Genomic DNA, 10808 nt, shown 5'->3' on the forward strand with positions numbered 1-10808 from the left:
GGGGGTGCGCTGGGCCGGGGGCCGGGGCCGCCTCCTCCCCCCACCCCCCCAGCTTACCTGCTTCCTGCTTCCCGCGAATCAAATGTTCGCAGGAAGCAGGGGAGGGGGCGGAGTTGGGGCGGGGACTTTGGGGAAGGGGCGGGGCTGGGGGCGTGGGCGGGGCTGGGGGCGGGGCCGGGGCCCCGTGGAGTGTCCTCCTTTAGGAGGCTCCAAATATGGTAACCCTAGCATAGGGGCACCAGTTTAATAATACTGCACAGGGTCCCATAAATCCTAAGGACTGCCCTGGGGGCGCCAAAAAGTGGTGCCCTGGCTCGGCAGGGAGAAGTCGCCTTCCAGAGGCACCAGAGAGCCAGAGCGTTGGCTTGCGGGGGCGGTGAGCCCCAGCCATGGAGGAGCCGGTGCGGCGCAGGAGGGCAGGAGCCCTGCAAAGGCGGTGGTGCCGCTAGCAGGGAGCAGCTGTGCCCTCGCCCCTCCTGCCCAGGCTGTGGCCTGGCCCCCCTCAGGGGGGCTCCTGCAGGCTGTAGCAGATGCATGCGGGCAGAGGCCCCCGTGCGCCCCCCCAGCTCCCCCCTCGCCACACTCGGGCTCTGCGGCTCCTGGGCATGTGAGCCACCACCGGGGCGCGGGGCCCTGGGCCCTGAATCAGCTCCGGGAGGAGGAGGGGCGGCGGCTCACACTCCCGGGAACCGCAGAGCCTGAGCGCGGCGAGGAGGGAGCCGGGGGGCCGCACGGGGGCCTCTGCCCACATGCATCTGCTGCAGGAGCCCCCAGGAGCCCCCAGAAGGCAGCTCCTCCCTGCCGAGCTGCTGCAGCGGCCCAAGCCCGGCAAAGTCAGTGAGTGGACTCGGGGCAGGGGCCAACGGGGTTGGGTGGGGAGGGCTCACGGGGGGGCTGTGCACCCTCCAGGGAAGTTCAGGGTGCAGGGAGCGGGGAACCTGGTTTGGGAGCAGCCCCTGGGCACAGCTGGTCCCTGGGGTCTATAAAGGCTCGTTGGGATTTGCCCTCAATGAACCGATGTTACGGGGGGGGGGGGCAGGGGGCATAAGGTGGAAGTTTCGCCTAGGGCGCAAAATATCCTTGCACCAGCCCTGCTCACAGCACTTTCCCTCTGGTTCCTAGTCCTGCCAGGTCTCATCTGGCAGCTTCTGCCCATGCAGAACCCCTTCTTGTGTACAGTCTCCGGGGGAGCTGCAGATGGACTGGACCACACAGTCCCACTGCTTGGTGCAGGCAACCCGGAGTCACGTCCAAGCTATGCCAAGCAGGCATCACTATAGCTTGTAACAGCCGGTCACACCCCTGTGCACTTAGCTGGATTTATCCCACAGGATGCAGCGGATGTGTCATTCCCGGCCAGCCCATGGCAAGACTCAACGGCTGGTGGGAGCCATGCCCTAAATGAGCATTGCAGACTGATGTCATGCTACCACGCGGCCATAAATACACAGCTGACTTGTTAATGCCACCCGGCTTAATCACGCTAATGTCCCGCTCTCCTAAAACGGTGCCTGTCCTTAGCTGTGGCCATGCAAAATCCATTTGGTCTGGACATTGGAGCCTTACTGCCACCTGCCATTTGACAAGCAAAACCTTCTGCAGAATGGGACAAATCATTGCTAAGAGGAAGCAGTTCATTGCCCCCACCCACCCAGAGAGCCCCATTGAGACCTCCTCATGCCCTCCCCAAACCCTTTTCCTCAGCCCCCACAAATTCTCAGGGTCAGTTCTGGTTACCCTTGTCGCTCGTAAAGGGGGTCCACCTTACTTCATCCCAGGAAATGGTTGGCCCTTTTTTAAATTGGCACTAGATGGCTGGGGGAGAGAGGACAGGCTGGCGCCTTTCCCGGCTGGCTCACTAGTGTGATCCAGCCCTTATCAGCACTAATACAAAGTACAAGAATGGTTAACGCACATCTGGAAATGGGGGCAGGGGGAGGGTGTTGAAACCCCATCTATTCCACAGACTCACTGCATGACCTTGGGCAGGTCGTATTGCTGCTCTATGCTTCAGTTTCCCCAGCTGTATAATGGGGGGGGGGTAATCCCCCCCGCCTCACAGACATGTTAATGCACGTGGTGGTGGTGCTGCTCAGACCTTATGGGCAAAGACTCTGATGGCTGACAATGAAGCAGCGATGGCCGATGCTGACTAGCAGTGCCAGTATAGCGAGCATTGCTTTGCTCACAGACCAGATGCCAGCAGAGAGAGTATATCTCTGCCAATGCCCCAGACTTGACCTCTGGGACCTGTTCAACCCTTGGCCTCTCTGATCAAGGACACCAGGTAGGGCCAGTTGTGAGGCTGCAGTTTGTAACATGAGCTGATGAACCAGTCACAACCTTGCCATAGCCTGTTACCAAGTCCCCACCCCCACCCCCGCAGACAGCTTCTGTGCCCAGCTTTGGATTCCCACAGGTCCAAAAATTGGCCGCCGTCACCCAGGTCTGATACTCCTGTTTCAGGCTCAGGCTGTTTAGCAGCAGTCATCCCTGCCAGACTCCTGGAGCTGCGTGAGCGGGAGGAGCCACCTGGCCCATGTGAAATGTATCCGCCGGCAACAAACACTGCAGCCTATTAGCCCTGTCACCTTAACATAACCGTCACACTGCCAAGCTGACCTGGGGGGAAATTCCGACCCGACCCCAGATCTTGGGATTGGATGGACTCTGAGCATGTGCGCAAGCCTCACCAGCCAGGCATCTGTACGAGTTATTGATGAGACCCTTGCGTTGTTCTGCTGCCCACACCACAAAGCAAACGGTTGCTCCAGCCCACGTGCCACAGGGTCCCCCTCCTGTAGGGTTTAGTTTTCTGCTTCAACGGGACCCAGCCAGCTAGAGCCAAGCCCAGCATTAAGGTGTTTCAAGGGGTTTAACCAACCCAGCGCCAGTGAGGGACTCAGCCATCTGGCCAGTCCCAACAACCATGGCAGGCTCTAGCAAAATCATGAGAGTGTTTTAAAAATCGTGAGATTTTAAAAAAAAAGCTATTTTGGGGTCTTTTCCTTTGTCTTCTCACTTTGGAGTCTTTCAGACACCTTGGGGGTCACATTTTCAAGCTTGTCTTTGCAACCATAATGCAAAGAAATGTACATTTAAAAAAAGGTGCTCACATTTTCATGTGTTCCCATGACTCCAGGAGCTGGGGCTTTAAGGATCATCAACCTTAACACAGCACATGTGACCTACTGCCCTGTGTGGTATGGGTCCGCCTCTGGTCCAATCAGCAGAGACTATGAACCGATTACAGGCCCCCAAGCGCAAGCTTGGGTCTTTAGTACTGGAGGGCCGTGGCTCAATCTCATCATGTGTCAGCCAAGCTAAGTGAGGGCTGGGGGGGTTGGTACTTTAAAACAGAGGTGCCATAGCTCATGAAGGTCTCCTGCAAGCAGGTTAAGCTGGCGCTCATGTTCAAGGAACTCCCAGTTCCACCAGCTTCTCCCTGTTGCGCGTTCTCTGCTGCCCTAAGCGTGAGCCGATGGCACCCCGGTCTTGTGCCCAACTGTCAGGGAGGGACAGTGCCCAGCCTGGGGTTAGCGAAGTGCAGAGCAGGCACTGAGCCAGCCCCATAGGATGTGGGGATGGGAAACCAGGGGGTTAATGGGGTGTTAACACCCTGATAGGCTGGCAGGAGCGACAGTGCAGTTATCCCTGCATGCCGGCCTGTGCTGCCAGCAGCCTCGCTGGGGTCAGCCTGGCCTTGGACCCACCTGCAGCTGCCTGTCCCATCTTGGGCCTGAGCTGGGGGCTCCACCTTTAAGCCTGGCCTCTCCTGGGCTGGGCTCACGCTGGGACCCCCTCTCAGGCCTGTGCTGGCAGCTACCTCCTCCAATCTGATCTTGCCTGGGGTCTCTGCCCTCCCAGGGCTGGGCCAGGGTGGCCTCGCTTTCCCCTTGTAATCCCACGGCTGTGCCCGGCAGGATGAACACCGAGGGAGGCAGCTCGAGGCTGGCACAGAAGCAGGGGAATGGCTCCCATGCCCTCCATCCCACCCACTTCCCACACACTGACGGGCACAGTGCCCCTGACGACTGCCCTTCCCCCATACCTTCTCCAGCCTCCCTGGGCATCGCTGCGGGGCCAGCAACCGCTGCAGCCGTTGTGCCTCTGCCAGTGGCCGTGCCGCAGGAGCCGCCAGAGGAGGGTCCCGGGTCCCTTGGGAGCTGCCCTGGAAGCCGGCGCTGGTGCCGACAGCACCAGCTGCTCGGGCTTAAAATAGGCCTGAGAGGAGCCCAACGAGGAGCTATAAATAGAGGGGGAATGAATTGGGGCGGGGGTGCGATGGGCTATATTAAGGGAATGCCTGGGATGCCGCCACATCTGGGGGCAGCCAGGGGAAGGGGAGGCAGCCAGCCTGGGGAGCAGTGCAGGCTGAGCCGGAGCTGGAGAGGGTAGGGAGGGCCCAAAAGCCGAGTAGGTAGGGGAAAAAGGGGCCCCAGTCCATGACTTGTCTCAGACCCTCCTTCAGAGCTCTGGCTGGTTAGGAAATAGTTAACCCCATGAGACCCATATCCACTTCATGGCTGGGAATGAGAAGGGCTCGAGCCTTCTGGAACATCCCCAACCCCCGATAGGAGCAGGGGCAGGGGCCACCCCCCCAACTAGTCTGAGGCTGGAACTGGAGGGGCTGCTATGGCGGTGTGGCCTGTGCAATTAGGGACTGGTCTTGCCAACCCAGGAGGGTCCTTCCAGGCTGATGATCCAGATGGGGAAACTGAGTCACGACAGAGCAGGTGACCTGCCAGAGGGTCTGCAACAGCACTGAGGAGGGCAAACCTGGTGGTTAAGGCAGTGAACTGGCACTTGAGGGACATGGGGGGACTCCCAGTCACTTAGTCCCTCCCTGTGGGAGGAAGAATAATTCTGCCCTGTCTAATTACTTTGTAGGGAATGACCCTCACTAGGGCTGGGTGCAATGGTTGGTGAGTCCCACTAGAGCACACTGCCTCTCACGTGAAACCCTGTTACTGCATCATCTGCCCTGGGATGGGAGCTTTCGCTGGTTCCAGACACATCACGTCAGCTGCAGAGGAACGTGACAATCCCATCAGGGAATGGGAATGAAATCAGATTACAAAAATCCCTGGGGTATCCTGGGGAAAGCTTGGAGACCTGCACCCTCCATTTCCCAGGCAGATCCCATGGTCCTTGCACATTCAGCCTCCCCTGCTGACGTCAGTGGGAGTTTGACGTATACAAAAGCTGCAGGCTGGTACTTGCTTGGTGCTATGCAAAGAGGATGTCTGGCACCCCAGGCAGAGGGCCAGCACAAAGCCAAGGTACCCCGTAAGCCCTACCAGGGGGTTTCAGCAAGGCACAAGCCTGGTGGGGCCCCTCTATGGGAGTGACTTACACCCAGAGTGTGGGGAAGGTGGCAGGTTTCTTTGAATCAGAAAACCAGAGTTCTCCTCATCTATCCGGGACAGCAACTTGCTCCAATTAACCTCTGCTGAGAACGTCCATCACCGAGGAGCTGTTGGTCCATCCTGGACACTACATAAGAACCTGTGACCCCCAACTGGCAAAGGGCACAGAGGGGATGCCTAGGGGTTTACAGGGTGGCATGTGAGGTCTCTGCCAACAGTAACACAGTGGTCCTGTTAGCCACTGTGAACTTGCAGGTGATATTTAAGGCATGATGGATCTAGGCTGGAAATTCTGACCTTGAAGTTAAAAGCAGGTCGCCAGGCGGTGACAGGCCAGGGACTGACTCTGTTCAGCCAGGGGGCAGGAGATGCTTCCCTCTCTTTGCCTGCTCAGGTGTGTAAGCAGGGGGCTGTCCTGCTTATGAACAAGAACAAAGGCTTGTCCTGCCTTAGCTAAGGGCCCCAAGCGATGCCTTTCAGCCTTCACAGAGGAGACAAGTCGAGCGTGTGGCTGGGTCCATGAAAAAGGGCTTGCAGGGCTGCCTGGCTGGAAAATGCTGCAGATGGCTGAGCTAAACGTCATTATACAGGACAGTGTTGGCCAATATATGCCGGTAGCACATGTGTATATATAATATTAATCATAGCATATTAGGGGCACCATGCATTAGTTTGCACAAAGCACAAATAACATTAGGCACAGCCAGTTTTATAACCTAAATTGGCCTATACCTTTGCTCTAATACTGTTCTCTTTGCTAAGTAGCCCACACCACATTGCAGAAGTCAGTTTTTGGCTTAAGCAAATAGAGATGCTGTTGAGCTCAGGTCAGAGGAGTGTTTTACCATAGCAACAGAAAGGGAGTTACTCTCACAGGCGAACACGGCCTGTTCCAAAAGAGGAGGACAAGACATATGATTGTTCTACACCAGTACAAACCTAGGAGGTGTCTTCATGCCCCATGGTACAGTACTTGGAATGCGTGTGTTCAGAACAAAGCGATAAGGGGTACCAGAAAACAAGACACAAAGCTGAGTGGTTACCTGTAGTTTCCGGTGTACCCTTTACTTGTAACCAGGCAGGATACAAACCGATGGCTGTAACTTTGGGAGCTGTGTAAGGTGAACAAAACAAGGCTGCACAAGCCAGCTTCCTGGAACTGTACTGAACCTTTTTCCTTTTCTATATTCTTCTTGCCTTTTAGCAATAAACCCACTGATACTGCGTATTTGATCTCCTGACTCTATTTCATAACGAACCAAACTGTGGTCAAGCAATGGCCTATGCAATTTCTCAACACCAGTATCTTGTTAAGGAAGTCGCAGCTCCAGAAGGCTTTTATTTGACATGTAATGCCATGGTCCCAAGCTTGCTACTTGCCAGCACTTAATTCGCTGCTCTTTGGTAAATACACTTTAGCGCGTGTTCACTACAAACATGTCTAAGTGCTGTGTGTGTGAAGCAGAGCTGTGTGCAAAGGGGAAGTAGGGACATACTGTGAATCCCACGAGTGGCCAGTGGACCAGGGGTTTGGCACTCCAGAACCTATCACTAACCTACCAAGGAACAGCAGAGCCAGCATGGCTGGCGGAGCCAGGGAGCTGACCCCTGGCGGGCACAGACAAGGTTTCCTCACACTAAGGGCAAGTGGTAGCAAGGGGCTTCACAACCCTGGGTACCCCTGGGAAGCGTCACAGAGCCTCTAAGCAAAGCTCCCCGTCTGGGCTTGTTGGGGCAGTGGAGAAAGACACCAGCTTTACACAGTTAAGGCTTTAGTTAAGTTATATTGCATTCACATGGAGGTAACACGTATCACTCTGATTCATTTCATCCTTGGGAGCAGGGCTAAAAGTGAACAACCATTTGAGGGAGTGGCCAGAGAGGAAAAGGCGTGGTTGATTGGACGCGCAAGCTTTTCACTTTAATTTGGGGGCAGGATCATAATAAATGCTGCTGGACTGTGATTGGCTGAAATCCTTTCCCTCATCTGAAGTCATCTTAATGGACTGGTTTTAGTCGGCCATTAATTGAAGCTGTAGGAGTGGGGCTGGGGGTCTGATCACATCCGGGCTGAAGCCATGGGGAGGAGAGACCACGGTGGGGCTTCCAGGGATGTAGAACATAGAGATGGGACCATGCCACACAGCTCAGCCATCCCCAAGGGCTCGGGAATCAAAAACCAGGGGCCAGTCAGTGAGATCTGACCTGCTGCCAAGGTGAGGTGCGTGGGAGCCCACGGCTCTTGGCTTGCTCCCCTCACTAGAGCATCTGATGGCTGAGGCCCTCAGAGGTGCCCATCACAGCCCATCCCCAGCCCTTTGCAGTGCCAGGGCCCCTCTTGAGATGGCAGCAAGAACATGCGCAGCTGGCCCTGTTCCAGAAATGCAGCCATCGGGGGCGGGGAGGGGTGGTGTAGGGGCATTGGGGGCAGGGAGGAGGCCAGGGTGGGGGAGTCATGCTGCCTCCTGAAGATTTGGGGCCTTTGAACTGCACCATCCTCCCTGCCAAACTCCCCCACTGCCTGCGACTTACTGCACGAAGCAGCTCCTTGCTGATCTAACGGCAACTGAGTGCCTGTTACTCACTGGCCATTGTGTCTCTCGCTAGCCCTGGCCCTCAGAGGAGATAAGAGCTAGAGCCTCCTATGAGGAGCAATTTATAGAGCTCATGGGGTTGGGGCATGTGCTTTGGGGACAGAAGGTGCCCTGGTTCTGTCTCTGCTGATGCAGCTCATGTTGGGTGTGTTCCACGGGGCTAGATCTCCCCTGGATGAACTCATCTGGGACTGGGCATCTCCTCCCAGATGGATTAAAGATTAAAGAATCCTTATTGAGGCTGCAGGAACAAACCATCCCGATGTGTAGAAAGAACAGTAAATATGGCAGGCGACCAGCTTGGCTAAACAGTGAAATCCTTGCTGACCTTAAAGGCAAAAAAGAAGCTTACAAGAAGTGGAAGATTGGACAAATGACCAGGGAGGAGTATAAAAATATTGTTCAGGCATGCAGGAGTGAAATCAGGAAGGCCAAATCACACTTGGAGTTGCAGCTAGCAAGAGATGTTAAGAGTAACAAGAAGGGTTTCTTCAGGTATGTTAGCAACAAGAAGAAAGTCAAAGAAACTGTGGGCCCCTTACTGAATGAGGGAGGTAACCTAGTGACCGAGGATGTGGAAAAAGCTAATGTACTCAATGATTTTTTTGCCTCTGTCTTCACGAACAAGGTCAGCTCCCAGACTGCTGCACTGGGCAGCACAGTATGGGGAGAAGGTGACCAGCCCTTTGTGGAGAAAGAAGTGGTTCGGGACTATTTAGAAAAACTGGACGAGCACAAGTCCATGGGGCCGGATGCGCTGCATCCGAAGTGGAAGATTGGACAAATGACCAGGGAGGAGTATAAAAATACTGCTCAGGCATGCAGGAGTGAAATCAGGAAGGCCTAATCACACTTAGAGTTGCAGCTAGCAAGAGATGTTAAGAGAAACAAGAAGGGTTTCTTCAGGTATGTTAGCAATAGGGTGACCAGATGACAAAGGTGAAATATTGGGATGCAGGTGGGAGAGGGGGGCCGGCGGAGGGAGAAAAAAAAGGAGGCGGCAGAGGGGAAAAAAAAAGCCACCAGAGGGCCCCCCACACACCAGCTCGCCTCGGGACCCCTTGGAAACCTGAGGTATAGTCTGTGGGCCCCCGGGGACCCCAGGTTGAAAACCACTGCCGAGTTGAGCCAGCCCCTCCAACCGCACCGCAGGTGTCAGGGGAGCCCAGCAAGGGACAGGCATGATGGGACCACAGCCGAGCAGTGCAAAGAGGAGCAGAAACGGGGTCCCAGCCGCAGAGCTGCGCCCACGGAATTCTCCAGCGGTGGCTGCAGCAGGTGGGAGGTAGGCCAGGGGGAGCCGAGTGGGGCCGCCGGGCCGGGGGAGCAGCGGCAGCTCCCTGCAGCCCAGCTAGACCCCCTGCAGCACTAGATGGGGGGCCGGCGCGCCTGCAGGGCAGAGTCTCTTTGTGACGGCAGCCGCTAGGCGGCACAGCCCCGACTCCACCCGACTCTATGGTGGCCACAACAGCTGAGCGCGCCCCGGCCCGGAGCTGCCAAGCCCACGTGCTGCGCTAGATCCCCAGGGCAGCCTGGCTTACTTCCCGGCCGCCCTCCCCACCCGGGCCGGGCCGGGCCGGGCCGGGCCAGGCCGCTCCGTGAGCCATGACTGGAAAAAGGCTAATGCAGTGCCCATCTTTTAAAAAGGGAAGAAGGAGGATCTAGGGAGCTACAGGCCAGTCAGCCTCACCTCGCCTTCTACCGGGGGCTCGGGCGGAGGGAGCCGCTGCGGGATCTCTGCCGCGCCGTGCTCACCTTCCTGGAGAAGCTGGACTGGAGCAGTTCGCAGGGTGAGTGCTGGCCGCCACCCCCTCCCTCCAGCGCTTGCGCCGCCATACAGCTGATCAGCGCAAGCCTGGGAGGGAGGAGGAATGCAGCGTGCTTGGGGAAGAGGCAGGGCCAGGGCGGGGATTTGGGGAGGGATCCAATGGGGCAGTGAGGGGGCGGGACTGGGGGTGGGGCCAGGGTGGGGATTTTGGGAGGAATCCAATGGGGGAAGGAGGGGGCGGAGTCGGGGGCAGGGGGGGCGCGAGCCCCTCCAGGCGCCGCCTGTGCGCCGGAGTGGAGGGCAAAATTGCTTGTTTGTCCAGTGTCCCGACCGAACATCGGTCGGGACGCGGGACAAATAAGCAAATATCGGGACAGTCCCGATAAAATCGGGATGTCTGGTCACCCTAGTTAGCAACAAGAAGAAAGTCAAGGAAAGTGTGGGCCCCTTACTGAATGAGGGAGGCAACCTAGTGACAGAGGATGTGGAAAAAGCTAATTGCTTTTTTTGCCTCTGGTCTTCACGAACAAGGTCAGCTCCCAGACTGCTGCACTGGGCAACACAGCATGGGGAGGAGGTGACCAGCCTGCTGTGGAGAAAGAAGTGGTTCAGGACTATTTAGAAAAGCTGGATGAGCACAAGATGTGCTGCATCCAAGGGTGCTAAAGGAGTTGGCGGATGTGATTGCAGAGCCATTGGCCATTACCTTTGAAAACTCATGGCGATCAGGGGAGGTCCCGGATGACTGGAAAAAGACTAATGCAGTGCCCATCTTTTAAAAAGGGAAGAAGGAGGATCTAGGGAGCTACAGGCCAGTCAGCCTCACCTCAGTCCCTGGAAAAATCATGGAGCAGGTGATCCTAAGGAATCAATTCTGAAGCACTTAGAGGAGAGGAAAGTGATCAGGAACAGTCAGCATGGATTCACCAAGGGCAAGTCATGCCTGACTAACCTAATTGCCTTCTATGAGAAGATAACTGGCTCTGTGGATGAGGGGAAAGCAGTGGATGTGTTATTCCTTGACTTTAGCAAAGCTTTTGTTACAGTCTCTCACAGTATTCTTGCTGGCAAGTTAAA

The 10808-nt window shown here is 56.3% G+C and overlaps 1 protein-coding gene across 1 annotated transcript in view; it reads right to left on the reverse strand.

Moving 5' to 3' along the window:
• Window positions 1-4085, reverse strand: part of LSMEM2 (leucine rich single-pass membrane protein 2) — an 8793-nt gene extending 4708 nt beyond the window's left edge. Inside the window, exon 1 of the mRNA XM_026657034.1 lies at window positions 4052-4085. Coding sequence (XP_026512819.1) covers window positions 4052-4073 — 22 coding nt within the window. The 5' untranslated portion in view covers window positions 4074-4085. The remainder of the gene's footprint in view (window positions 1-4051) is intronic.
• Between the last annotated feature and the right edge of the window lie 6723 nt (window positions 4086-10808).

The sequence above is a fragment of the Terrapene carolina genome, unplaced genomic scaffold (assembly GCF_002925995.2).
Source record: "Terrapene carolina triunguis isolate 2854851 unplaced genomic scaffold, T_m_triunguis-2.0 Scaffold235, whole genome shotgun sequence".
Classification (NCBI taxonomy): Eukaryota; Metazoa; Chordata; order Testudines; family Emydidae; genus Terrapene; species Terrapene triunguis.